General features: G+C 44.3%; 2 protein-coding genes across 5 annotated transcripts in view; both read left to right on the plus strand.

Moving 5' to 3' along the window:
* The window catches only part of LOC148541907 (cGMP-dependent protein kinase 2-like), a 198,963-nt gene that overhangs the window by 22,017 nt on the left and 162,335 nt on the right, over positions 1-14,611 (plus strand). The window lies entirely within an intron of this gene.
* Positions 142-2,858, plus strand: LOC148541908 (uncharacterized). The gene is made up of 2 exons (XM_088476641.1): positions 142-232; positions 1,948-2,858. Exons 1-2 carry the CDS (start codon positions 142-144, stop codon positions 2,856-2,858), a joined length of 1,002 nt encoding a protein of 333 aa, XP_088332767.1.

Raw genomic sequence — 14,611 nt, forward strand, 5'->3', positions numbered from 1 at the left:
TATACTGCCCCATGGTGATGCGATGTTAAGGATCTGGCTGCATATCTCCAGAACTCTATATATCAATCTATGAACGGAGTGGACCTTCGTGGTATTTCACATATGTGCATATAACTATTGTGGAACTAAATAAGCGAGCCCATGGGGAGGAATTCCTTTGAAACCAACTTCCGGGTTTGCGGGTCAGATTCCGGATGTGGACGTGAGACGCATCGTATAGAGATTTCCGGAAGTATGCGTGACCGCTTCTAATCACATGGTTTATGTGTTAGAGGGGGCGGATGGAGCGCCTGATCGTTTTCACTTCCGGGTGTGGTAGTCGACTACTGCGGAAGTATTGGCTCATATATATGGGCTTTAGGACTTATGAGGGAAGTATTACAGAGGGGTATTACCTTATAAGGACTTCCGCTGTGCAGACTGGAAGAAGCGGTGTGGCAATAAGCAGGAGCCACAGTCTTTTTCCTATGGTGGGTGGTGGATTACATTCCAGGATTTTGTTGACGCTGAATTGATGCATATTATCCTTTTTTTATATCCTTTTTTATGTTATTTTGGATACTCTATGGGAGATTATCATGTCTATGAATTTTGAAGTAAGGTTATATCCTGTAAGGGACTTCAGATGGTAATAGGAGGTTTCACAATGTGGTCTATTGAGGTTTTTTTTGCGATTTTTAGTATAATTGGTTAATTGTCTTTTAATTTAGAGGAGGGGTATATTAAGCCCTTCCTGGGTTACAGCTCCACATCCTGAGGAAGGACAATCAGTCCGAAACGCGTAGATGGTGGAGTAAGCAGCAGGAATTGGACAACAGGCGGTATTATACATCTCTTTTTGGATATTTCTCTAAATGGTTTTTTCTTCCACGTGTCATCCAGTTGGATTACCTTTTCTGATTATGCCCGGGTCATCAGAAAGGTTTTAAAACCATATTGTGAATATCCTATTGCCACCTGTAGTTCCAATACTGCTATATGTGCTTTTTTTTGTGATGTGACTATTTTTCACTTTTTATGGTTCCGATTTGGAATAAAGAATTGTTTTAAGAAAATAGATACATTTTTTCATCAATTGGATATATAAGGGAAGTCGTAACAAGAAACGTTTATACGTATGAACCAAGGTGGATTTATGGTGAGTGTCTGTTGATAGACCCCTAAGAAGTATGATGTGTTGAAAGAAAAAGGAGGTGTTAAAGAAACCTTTCAGTGAACGGTAATAGAGTGCCAGTGGTGAGTTCTATCCAGAATATGGTTCCGTATCTTGAAATGAAACAGTGGTGAAGACATTCTGTGAGACGAAGATGGATACCTTGTAGACCTCTCCATACAGACTGTGCTAGTGACACTATCTTGTTGTTTTGAAATTGTATATTTAGGTTTTGGGTATACCTTAGATAGGACACAGCAGCGGTCTGTGGTCGCGAGTTACTTCTTTTTTGTTCTTTGGAATATGCTGTGTTTAATGTTCAAGTTAATGCCCCTCCTTTTACTGCCGTGCCTGCTGTGGTTTCCTCTCCCCATGCCACGCAACCCACATGGTCATCATGCGCACCACATGTTTTGCCCCAGAATCCCGTTTTCTCATCTATGGCGGTATCTTATCCCTCCTACACCCCTCCGGAGATCGCATTTAGCCATTTTCCCTATGGTCAGCCAATTTTTTTCAGGGTCACAACAGCCACCCAGCCTCTGTCTGGCAGCTTACGCTTCACTCAGGACTTGGTTACCAGCACACCTTCTGCCAAGAGCACTGCAGCAGTTCATCCCCGGCAGTTCCCAGAGCTTCTTTTAGCCCTGCTTCCCCTTTGCTCCAGGCAGCTCCGGTCACTGCCCCTCAGGCACTGCCCATACTTCCGACCCCCCTCCACCACCCCCAGTTGATGGAACAGTGTCCTCCGTGGTTTTAAACATGTCTGTTTCTACAACGGATATTTTTTCTAGTGGTCCAGCGGCATCTACGGGGCCAGAAGCGGTATTCCGAAGAAAAAGACAGGTGCCTCTGGAAGAAGTTGTGGCATCTGGGAGCATTCCTTCTGTGCCTGCAGGAGTTGTATCGGGGGATTTGTAGCTTCCGGGCCCTTCTGGATCCGGTGAGCATATACCTGTGCAAATTTCTAATAACAGTTTTTCATCTGACTCATCTAGCAGCATCGGGGTCCCCCAAGTGCCTGCAGAAATTGGCAAAATTGATTGCGCATCGCATAGTCAAGAAAACAGTGTTGAGCAAGGGTACGGACAAAACAGCTGCACCTGCTGAAGTGCCACCGTATCCCGATATGGTTCATTGCGCCAATGCGGCTATAATGAGGGGTCTAAGAAAGAGAATCAGGGAAAAGATAAGAAAGGGGAAATATATCGATATGTTTACACTCACGGAGGACATGAGCCAGGATTTTGAGGAGGCCAAGAAGACAGGTGGCATTGAGGAAAATGCTTTTCGCATTTTCCATCATTGGATGAGGGGTATTTTGGTCTTTGCGGCTTGTTACCTTGAAACTAGGCCTGGGGAGCACATGAACATGCTTAAATATATTTACCTCGTTCATGAGATGTTTTTGAATTCCCGGGGCTATGTATGGAGGGATTATGACGAAAAATGTCGTCGTAAGCAGGAGGGGAATTTGGTCATGCCTTTAGGTGTAAAGAACGTAGAGGTGTGGCTAGAGGTGATCCAACATAATAAAAACTCATCAGAGAGTCAATATAGAAAACCAAACGTAGTAGGGAATGTCAGCTTGGAGTACATGGCAAAAGGTAAGTGCTTTGCCTTCAATGATGGGAAATGTACTAGAGGGGCAAATTGTCATTTTCGCCACTCCAGTCGCAATTGTGGGGGAGGACACCCAGCCTAGGACTGCAAGGGCGGGGGTGGTGCTTCCCATTCAGAGTAGAGGGAGAGCGTTGGGGCAACTAAATATGGTGCCAACACATATTATATTACAAGAACTAGGTGAGTGGTTGGCGCGCTATTCTAAGCGGGATGATGCAAGGTTTTTGTTTGAAGGTTTTAGTTTAGGTTTTTGTTTGCCCATTTCCTGTTCTTTCCAAGTAGTTGCCTGCAGGATTCTCAAGTTGGCGAGAGATTTACCGCTGGTGGTGCGGCAGAGGGTGGATATGGAGGTTCAATTAGGACATATGTGCGGTCCTTTTGATGTGGAACCCTTGCCGGGTTTATGCATTTTCCCCCTTGGGGTGGTGCCCAGGAAAGTCCCCGGCAAATTCCGTTTAATCTAACATCTGTCTCATCTCCTCGGGTGCTCTGTCAATGACGCCATTCTTGATGAGCTTTGCCGTGTGCTGTATCAGCTGTTTGGTGACGCACTGAGACCCTGATTCAGAGCTGGACGCTCTGACAGAGCGCTCGCTCTGAATCAGGGCCGTCCTTCTTCATTTTTAGAGTGGCCTCCTGGCCGCACGTATAGCTGTGGGTGACCACACACAGCTATAGCGAGCGGCCAGGAAGATGGTCGCGATGGTCTTGTGATGAGACCCTTGTGGTAGGGTCTCGTTGCCGCAAGCCCTGGAGGGCTTTCAGCTCAAACAGAGCCGAAGGTACACCCACTGACATCACTTGTGATGTCAGAGGGGCCAGCCCCAGATGGTAGGCGTTCCCATGGAACGCCTCCGTCTGGGCAGGCATGCCCCCGGCACGCCCACCAAAGGGGGCGTGCTGTCACTCAACATCTACAGCATGCCCCCTTTGGTGCGAGACCCGGAGCGTCGCTATCCGGGTCTCGCACATGCGCACGACGGAGCCGCCGTCGTGCACATGCGCACGACGGAGCCGCCGTCGTGCACATGCGCACTGGGCCAACATCGACCCGCTTGCGAGCACTCACGAGCGGGTTTGAATCAGGCCCTGAGTTTGATTCGCAGCTTTGGCCCTGGGGCATTAATGGCAAAGTTAGATATCAAATCAGCTTTTCGGCTACTGTCATTGCACCCCGATTCCATGCGCTATATGGGTTTTAAGTTGGAGGGTAAGTTCTACGTTGATAAGTGTCTGCCCATGGGGTGTTCTGTATGCTGTGCCTATTTTGAATAATTCAGCATGTTTCTTCACTGGTGCATTGTCGCAGGCACAGATCAACATGGTGTTGCCCATTATTTAGACGATTTTCTCTTTATAGGTCCAGGTAACAGCAACATTTGTCAAAAAAAATTTGTTTTTCAGCTAGCTCATTGTTCCATGTTTTGGGGGTTCCGATTGCGCAGGACAAGATGGAGGGCTCCCAGCAGATAAGGTCCAGAAGCTTTTGGGGCAAATCGAGGAAAATTTGCAGCTAGAAAGGCTCAGGTTGAAGCAGGTGCAGTCCCTTTTAGGCTCATTTGATTTTGGTTGACGGATTATGTCAATGGGGCAAAATTTTTGCCGTAAGCTAGAGAAATCAACGGCGGGTGTGGTAAAGCCGCATCATACCGTCCGCCTCTCTAGGGAAATCATGGATGACCTTAGAGTGTGGTTTTCCTTTTTGTTAAATTTGAATCGGGAACTTTTATGGCCCTCTAGTGCGGTTTTTAATCACACTTTGCAATTATTTACCGATGCTGCCGGTTCTGGTGCATTTTTTCAAGGGGAATGGTGCATTTTGCATTGGCCGCATGCATGGTTCACACAGGGTTTCACGGCCAATCTATTGTTACTTTAGCTATTCCCAATAATTGTGGCTGTGGAGCTTTGGGCCACCAGACTGGCAAATCAGAGCGTGGTATTTCAGTGTGACAGGTATTCCACGCTGTTAATAATCAGCGTTCCTCTTCCCCTCTGGCTTTGTGGCTTCTGAGGCATTTAGTGCTGAGGTGTTTGCAGTTTAACATAAATTTTTTCAGCAGAGCACGTTCCAGGGGTTGAAAATGACATAGCGGATGCCTTGTCACTTTTCCAATTTACTAGATTTCGCGCTTTGGTGCCTGGGGGTGCCCCTATTGGCCTAACATGTCCTCCTTAGGTCTGGCAGATTATCGAGCAGGCAAGTCTTTGGCACCATTTACTTTACGGGCATAAACATCTGCATGGCAGGACTGGGAGGCTTACAGGGCTAAGTATGGGGATGCGGGTAAGTCTCAGGAAGATTGCTTGATAGCTTTTGTTTGGGGTCACTATGAAAGGGGCTCCATCCTGTGTTGCCGCCCCTTCCCTCCTCCGCTCCCTCCCCCTGAAGCTACATTATCACTATAGTCACGGGAGGGAGGGCATTTTCCGCGCCCGCCGGATTTAATTGCGCTCCGGGAGCGACGGCCCGGCTCTAGAGCCGCTGCTGTGCGTGGGTTAAGCCTTAAGAGCGAGGAGTATGGTACCCACTCTTTTCGTATTGATGCTGCTACATGCACAGCGGCTGAAGGTTTGCCTGCAGCCGCTATTCAGGCGATTGGGAGGTGGAATTCCAATGCCTTCAAGAGTTATGTTCATCGTGATAAGCTTTAAGTTGCACCTGTTGCGTTAACCCAGAAACATTGCTTACCTGTCAGTTTTTGAATGATTAGCATTCAAAAACTGGGGGTGTGAAGGGATTTTTAATTTTTCCTCCGAGGGGCCCTGATTCTAATTGGCTACAGAAGAGGTTCACAGGAGGTTTTTTAAGTTTTCTTCACCTGGGTTTATGTATTAATAATATTGTATGTTGCATGTTTCATTCATTTACATGGTTTTGGGATTACAGAACACTGTCGGAGGAAATGATGTGGGTCACATTAAGGGCATTGAGATGATCCTTAGAATTAAAGAAGATTTGGATAGGGTGTTGTCCAATTGGCCGGGAGTGTGGTCGGAGATTGTACCCCATTTTGTTTGGAGAGGGTCCAGAGATTTAGCCGCTTTGGACAAAGAAGGTAAACATTGCAATGGCTAAGTTCGTGATGGCTGCCGGTGGGTGTTGTGATCAAGCACCCTCTTTTGTTTCTTGAGAGTTCAAATTATTTTAGGCAAGAGGGGGTGCATTTACGCCTTTGGGGATGGGATTTTTCCATAAAGGTAGTTTTTCGGCTTTTGATTAGCTGGTTTTGTTGTTGGGTGGCAGGCTGCAGTTCATGGAACCTGGCGTTGACGGGAACGCGCTACTAACCAGCGGCCATATGTGGTGTAAGAGGTCGTTGTGAGGCACTTGTCCCTTTGAAGGATGGCGAGTGGGTCCTACCTATGCGAGTTGGACAATTGGGCACTTTCTTTGCGGAAGTGTCTGGACTGTGCCAAAGTAAGGGTCTGTGAGACTTGCACAGCGCAGGTTACGCATATTGAGAGGTGGGGACGTTTTAGTCGTCCCCAATGTTTTGTGGTAAGAGTTATTTGGGCTAGAGCTGGGTAGTGGTAGCACCTTCTTTTGCCACCCTCTTTTATTAAAATAAATTTGCAATTTAATAAATATATTATTTCTAATTCGAACCAAGCAGTTGTTGTCAGTGTGGTTATTTCTTTTAGAAGTTAAGCTTAGCATAAGAGGTATCATGTTTGTCACAATAAATGAATGGACACCTTATCATTCTAGCTCCTATGAAAAAAAAAAACATTGTTTATACCTCAGAGTTGAGGTAACAGTCTAAATACTCTATATAAATGGATAGATAGGTCCTTTTCAGGGCTAAAGCCATGTTAGCAAATAGTGGGGTCCTTTTCATGATCAATGGAATGGGGTTATAGGCGAGGACAATGTATAGTAAATAAATGAAGGTGACAGATGTACTTCAAGCTCCTTTCTTCAACCTGGGCAATGCCAGCTATCCCAGCTAGATAGATATATACATACATATACACACACACACACACACATTTCCCATCTTTATTGTCAGACTAGTATTTGTTTGTGAACCCGGTGTCTGATATTAGTCTGTGTTGGTGTCTGGAGGCATGTACAGAAAGCTGGCAGGCCTAAGGAGACCTCCTAGCATGTAGTGAAGAACACTTCCCTGACCGGGAATCGAACCCGGGTCTCGGCGGAGAGACGCCGGGTCGTACCCACTAGACCACCAGGGACATCGGTGTTGAAGACAAGTTGTTATGTGCAATCAGAGGAGAATGTGGCAGTAGATTGACCAGGCTGATACTGGATTAGTACTGTAGATAAATAATAAAAACACTCTTCTTATGCTGGAGTGGTAGATCTTGACAACGTATTGACCAGGCTGAAAATGGGTTGTCGCTGTAGTCCAGGATCCAGGAGCACTCAGATGGTAGCAGAAACAGATAAGGACAAAACACCGGAATGGGTAGTAGGTGATGATACCAGGAACGGCATCGAGTGGAGCAGGAACCAGGAACACACACCAAGTAGTGAGAATGGTATACACAGGAGAGTTGTAGGTTCGGATCACAGGATCAGGTAGGTATTCACTGTGCAACTAGTGGGATAGCTGCCTCAGGCATAGACAGAACCGGATTCAGACCAGACACCGGAATGGATAGTGGATGACGATACCAGGGACGGCATCAGTGGTGCAGGAACCAGATACGCTCACCATGCAATGAGAATGGTATACACAGGCGAGTGGCAGGTTCGGATATCAGGAACAGGCTGAGATTCTCTGTGCAGCCAGTGGAATAGCTGCCCCATGTCTAGATCACTTGCAGAAGTCCGTGTAGCAAAAGGGAAGCAAAACTGCACAAACAGGATACAAGTAAGCAACAGGTGCTCAGTATTGCTCACTCAGTAGGAACTGAGATTAGACATTGTACTGGCCATTAGGTAGAGTCAGAAGCTGGGATATATACCCCTGGGTTACCTGGGATAGGCTGAGTAGGGACAGGTGGTACGGTGAGGCTCAGGCTATCACTTGATTGGCTATTGCAGACAGGTGATCGGGACTTGTCACTGCAGTACTCTGTAGCAGGCTTAGATCTTGCTTGAGGCCGAGAAACACTGCAGCCTGTGCGTCTGGGATGCGACAGAGAACGCTGGCAGAATCGGTAAGTGAACCGGTGACAGGGGAAACAGACCTGGGTTGTGACAGTTATTGCATAATTATATGGCTATATATTATGTATTTTGGAATTGTAAGCATTATACTACAGTAATTTGAGATATATTTAAGATTTATGTTGTGATAAGGTACCACTAATTAGTTTAATTAATTTTCTTTCTTTCTTTGGTACCAATATTACCCATCTGGATATATATGACATCTGGAATTGGTTCAATTTACATACTTTGGCTATGTGATTGAGATTTTCATATATATGAGGATCTCTTATGTCTAATTTCTGCTCAGTATAAAAGATTTGTGCTAATTGAGATTTACGTACACATGTGGATCTCTTGTGATTTATCTCAGCTCTACATAATGGGTAGCCACCATTATACAAAAATACATATTTATTTTTTCTGGGATACAGTTTTTATTACAACTCATGTTAATGTGTTTTGTTTGTCCTGTGCTTTTTTTTTAGCTAAGTAAAAGTAATGTTTTATTCGTGGTATATATTGATTCAAACACTATTTAATTTTTAACAGCTATGTTTATAGTGCCTACATATTACTAAGCGCTAAACAAATAATATTTAATTGATCACATCAGTTGCTGCTTCAATGGATCTTACAATCCATATTCCCTACTTTTTTTTCTTTTTGATAGAAGACAATTAATTTATCAGTAAATTTGGAATTGAAGTTGAAACATACAACCCCAGCGCAGTGCAGCAGGCAAACTATTATATTTGTCTTGTCCCCGCAATAATTAAACCGTTTCCATTTTTCTTCCGATGATGTGCTATTTCCTCAATTCTGTCATTTAACTCAGAAAAAAAGTAAGGTGGATTTCCAGTGGCAAATATCAAGTTACTTTTTCTATACGTTGGGTTACACCTGAATATGGGACTGAAGCTGAGTGGGACGGAATTTGCATCTAAATTGCAAGCGCAAAATGCCTCCTGAAAAGCACATTTTCCTTAGCTTGTAGAACTGCTCGTGTATGCAGGATGAGTCCAGCTCAGAAAAGAGTAACATACAGTATGTATCTAGTTGACTCCTGGATTGAACACAGTTATATGCGCCTGGTTTGTACTGATGTGGCTTTACAAATGCTAAATTATAACTAATAGTCTCATCTGCCATCTAACAGGAAATTAGAAAAAGATGCAAAGACAAATTGAAAGTATTAAATTAAGTTCAAATCAATACCCATCTTCACCATGGTTGCCTAGTTAAAAAAGGGAATGGGTCCGGGATATCGGCGCCCGGGATCCCGGTGGTCAAAATCCAGACACCGGCATCCCGACAGGGTTAGGATACTGACACCTGTTGGTCGGTATCCTAACCCTCTCCCTACCCTGACCCTCCCCAATGCCTAAACCTAACCTCCCCCCTAGTGCCTAAACATAACCTTCCCCCTCCCTGCACCCTAAACCCAACCCTAGTGCCGTTATCGTTATCGACAGCTACAGCCAGGCGCTAGCCTACCACCAAAGCAGGGACAGTGCTGTCCCTGCTGCGGCTGCTGCCGGCTCCAGGGCTGCTCGCGGGGATCTCCCGATACTTGTGAGATCCCGCGCATGCACAGTGGAGCCGGCCGGGACAGAGACACAGTGCATCAGCACTAGGCTGATGCGCTGCTGTCTAGAGCGGGTAGCGCTGGAGGGGGGAGTTAACGCTCCTCCTCTCCGGCCGATAAGATGTTCTTACATCTCACCGGTAGTGCTTCCTGCTTCACCTCGGTAAAGAGGCGAAGCAGGAAGCGATATAGCGGCACGTGAAGTGCCGCTATTATACATCTACCCCAATGAGCAGTAATTTGAACTTACCGAGCGTTGTCTTATTTGGATTTCTCCCCGCCGCAGCTGCTGTTATCTAGAGCTGACGAGCGCTATGGGCCGGCTGGAGGATGCAGCATATGGGTCCTTGCCCACAATTCACTGCTGAAGCTCACCTGGTGGACCCCCCCTTACTCCCTAACACAGCAGCACACGGACCCCCTTTCCACCCTCCTCCAGTAGCTGCCGGCACCCCCTTCCTTCCTTCCTCCCTCCCACAGCAGCCCAGCAGATGGTTGCAGTGGCAAACGCAGGATTTCTAGAGGGGGGGTTTCCAAATGCTTGATTTTAGAGCGAGTTTGGCAGTCCATGAAGAGGGCAGAATTAGTACTTAAACAGCTTTAATATGTGTCATAAAAAGTGTAGTGTGTGTCATAATTCCGGCATATACAGGACCAGCAATCACAGTAAACCATTAGATGCGGCAGTAGGCCATCCTGCCTGAGCTGAATGTTTTAATTTTAGATGTGGGCACCATTCCTGACTATTGGAGCAAGTTCAGGAGTCTGGAGGAGTAGCAGAAGGACCTAGCACTGCCCTGGACATATATGTACATATTGGGCTCTATAGCAGTGCATCCCTAACAGTACATGTTTTCCATATCTCCTGGTTGGTGCACAGGTTATTTATCACTAGCTTATACATGTTAAAAGATCCACAGGTGGTGCTAATTATTTCATTTGTGATGCTGAGAATAAAATGCAGCACTAGTAAAATTCTATTATATTACTATTACTATTGTGGTCATGGTGTGGGCTGGGGAGGGGGGTTTCCAGGCAGATGGAAACCCCCCCCTGTGTTTGCCTATGGGTTGGCTACCGCAAGATCCCTGCAAGGCAACGGGAGCTTGGTGTTGCTGCTGTTGCTGGGCAGGGATCCTAGAAGGGAGTCAGCTCGGTACAGGTGAAGTGGTAGCCGGCCTCATGTGCCAATTACAGAATAAAAAAAAGCTACTTCATTTGGCTGGGTTTTTTAACATTTTGAAAGTTATTTGTTACTCTTGCTATATTGATATTTTTCAGTAGGGCTACACATCCCCCTTTGATGTAAAAATCTGTTTTCACCATAACAAATATAACATATAACATGTATGAACAGTAAACAATAATTGAAATAATAAACCAAGGGAAGAGTTTGTTTGCATTTCTTGATATTTATATATGCCGTTCATATTTCAAGAAATGTATGTTTAGGATCACTGACCCTGCTTGTATGCAAAACGAATTGAAAACAAAGTTTATAAGTTAGCACTAAGATATCTGAGAAGACATGTTCTTCCAGAATGCTGCTGTACCTTTTGCCAGTCCACCTCTGCCCTGAATATTAGTATTATAGTTTTATTCTGGCCTCCATGCTGTTGCTTGGCAACCAGTTAACTGTGCAGTTTTAGCAGAGTTTTGTATGTGATCGTTTGATAACCTTTTTATCAAATAGACGATTACCCATGGTCCATTTCTAAGGTTCATTACCAACAGTCATGTCTGTCTTCAAAGTCGTGTATTCTCTCACATCCACCATCTAAACAGTATCTTTAAAAGATGAAAAAATTGGCCTTTTAAAAGCTCGTACAGGTCAAACATAACTACCTATTAAGTATTCTATACACAGTGATACAATAATAGGATAAAATAAAATAAGAAAGGATGAAGATAGCTAATCGATATTGCAAAGTATATTTTATTTAACGAGCTAGAGCGTGTGTCTAGCTCAAGTCAAGTAGAGAGCTGGGGCATGACCCTGATGGAGCACCACATTTAAAATGGAAAGCAGCAGGTCAGACCAGGTGGAGCCATGGTCTTCCCTCCCCCTCCCCATTTGCAGCAGGAGGTCTCACGAATTGGCTCCTCAAGCAACCCTTCCCCCTCACTAAAGGACCCGCCCCTCACCAGTTGCCTGAGGCTCAGACACAACATCCTCTTTTCTATCACTAGTGAACCATGCCAGTCCAGACCAGTGTCAGGGAGAGAGACCGGGGAAAGAGAGAGAGACAGATGGGATAAGACATGAGAAGGGGTAAAGCTGCATATCCACTACCCAATTAATGAACGATTGAACGATAACAATATCGTTATCATTCAATCGTTCATTATATTGTACAGTAGACATTGAGCCCACACTGAACGATAACTGATTCAGTGTGGGCTCCCTCCCTCATCCCCGAACCTGCACAACCTGACGATATCATCAGGTTGGACAGCAGGTTCGGGCGATGAGCGACGGTGTCAACGACCAGCGTTGACGGCATATCCACTGTACGATATTGCGGACGCTGATCGATAATGATATCGTTATCGTTCAAATCGTCCAATTTATCGTGTAGTGGATATGCGCCTTAAGAGAGGGAGAGAAGTGGTAGGGGGAAGAAGACAGGTCCGTAATACTAGTATATAATACATATATTTGGAAAATTTAAAAAATGTTATAGAGCTATCTCTCTGTTACTCAGGATTTATTTTAGAAACCTTCCTGGAAAATTTGTAAGATTTCCAAACTATTTTATGAGCTATTCCATAATCATTAAACATCATCAGAGGCAGAGTAAATGTGGCCATTGGCAGAATAGTAGTTTAAATTGTCCTGCTCCAAACCCCAGTTACACGCTACAATCAACAGTGAATCCCACACAATTCACAATAGCAAGTACCCCCGCCATCTCATAGCAGGCTCCATAATAACCAGCCTCTGCTGTGGTGCTGCCACTCACTTTATACCAGCATCAAAGGATATATGAAGAGGTGAGGGGGTGAAGGTGTTATGTCATGTTTAGAAGAAATTGAGATATTTACAGTTAAAGATAAGTTTTACATGAATAGGACATAGCACTTTTATCCACTAAAAAAAACATCAGTAACTATACTACCAACATTTACAATAACATTGTTACTAGAATCCCTTGGGCATAACACCTTCCTCCATTCTAAAGTCATTTTTCAGAAATGTATTACATAACACCTTCATCTTCTCACTTCTTCAAATATTGACATCATCTTCCACCATAGTACCAGGCTCCATCCCCATATTTGACTGCCTCCAATGCGCTGAACAATAATGCAGATGGAACACACCTTCATACATTCAGTTGAAGTAATCAACTAAATACAACATGGCCAAGCTGCAATGCACAATCAGTGAAATGGTGGCAGCTTGTGCCTCTGTTACACAAGTGTATCTTTGGAGATGCCACTTTGTAAAATTGTGTAGAAATGTAATTACGTATTATGGAGCGAGATTATTAATACAAGATTGTGGGGTCTATATACTAAGCAGTGTTAGGAGACAGAGTGAAAAGTGATAAGGTGCCAGCCAATCAGCTCCCAACTGTCATTTTTCAAACACAACCTGTGAGATGGCAGTTGGGAGCTGATTGGCTGGTACCTTATCACTTTTCACTCTGTCTCCTAACACTGCTTAGTAAATAGACCTCTAAGCGGTTCAGAGGGTGAATTTATAGAAGTCATCCATGATATGTGAAGGGGCGCATGACCATATTCACTTTGCAGAAGGACTCGACATTTGCACCAGTTCAAAGCTGACCGACTGTGTTTGTCCTTTAAGCTTAATGGGATCCATTTTACGCGTGTGTGTTTCGCTTGGGTGAAAAAGCGCATTTTTCTCAGCAGTGTAATGAAAAATTTCACACACAAAAAATTGAAAAGCAGTGTGTAGATAGCATACAGTGACATGGTTTAATAATTCTAATCCTGTATAGTACAACTAACTACACTACAGTATGTGGGGGGGATATATCAAAACTTGGAGAGAGATAAAGACCAACCAATCTGCTCCCAACTGTCAGTTTACAGTCTTTGTTTAAAAAATGATAGTTAGGAGCTGAGTGGTTGGTACTTTATCTCTCTCCAAGCTTTGCTAAATCTCACTCACAAGTTGGTTGGAGATTCTGTCGTGTTACCTCGCCTATACATAGGAACGATTGCTTTCTATCTGCTGTTACATATTTAATGAGTTTAGACCTTGATTCTACAGGTGTTACTATTGTTATAACTTCTCCAAGAGAGCAGCAATGTTTCAAAATAATTGAAAAGTTGCATCATAGAATCTCAATCAACCATGCTTTTTTCTATGTATAGTAAATAGAAAGCTAGTTTCAAATGGGTTTGTAATTCAACAGAGGCCGTTTTGCTTAAACGGCACCTTGCAGTGTCGCGTACAGCTGTTGATCTCAAACTGTGAGGAATGCCTTCATTTTAGGAAAGGCTCACTTGTCTCAATTACATCAAAATATACCCATGGGCAGTCAATTCATACATATAGAAATGTAAAGCTATAGCTATGAACGGTATTGATTTCCCCAATTGTGGTTTTGGACAGTCAGGGCACATATTATCTTCATCAATTTTAGTTTCATATTTGTGCAAGTGCATCTTTTTTTTTGTTAGACTTTTTATAACGCTAATTTTATTTCCAGACTCTGCTTGCTTTGTTATGGCTTTTTCAGAATGAAAAAGTATGACTTAGGGCCTGATTCAGAGCCACTCGTAAGCGGCCGCTCGTTCGTTCTGACCGATGTTCGCACATCTGCGCATGCGTACGGATTTTAATACGCATGCGCGAACCAGTCAGTGCGGCAAAAAATCGTTTGTTCGCTATATAGCGAATGCCTGCTATTTTGATTGACAGAAGGAGGCGTATGTGGGTGGTAACAGGGGAAGGTGCTTGAAAACGGGGGTGTGGAATTAGATCGCAGGCATGCTTAAAGGTCAAAACGGGCTTTTTAAGGGAGTGCATAATTAATACAGCAGCGTCATTGACCACGTCACTTGGTTTTTTTTTACTCCGAACTGCTCGCAAAATAGCGGTTGAAAAAACCAGCCACAAGAATAGCGAGCAGTTCATACGCTGTTCGATGTG

Source organism: Taudactylus pleione, unplaced genomic scaffold, assembly GCF_031769625.1.
Source record: "Taudactylus pleione unplaced genomic scaffold, aTauple2 ptg000016l, whole genome shotgun sequence".
In the NCBI taxonomy this organism is placed as follows: Eukaryota; Metazoa; Chordata; class Amphibia; order Anura; family Myobatrachidae; genus Taudactylus; species Taudactylus pleione.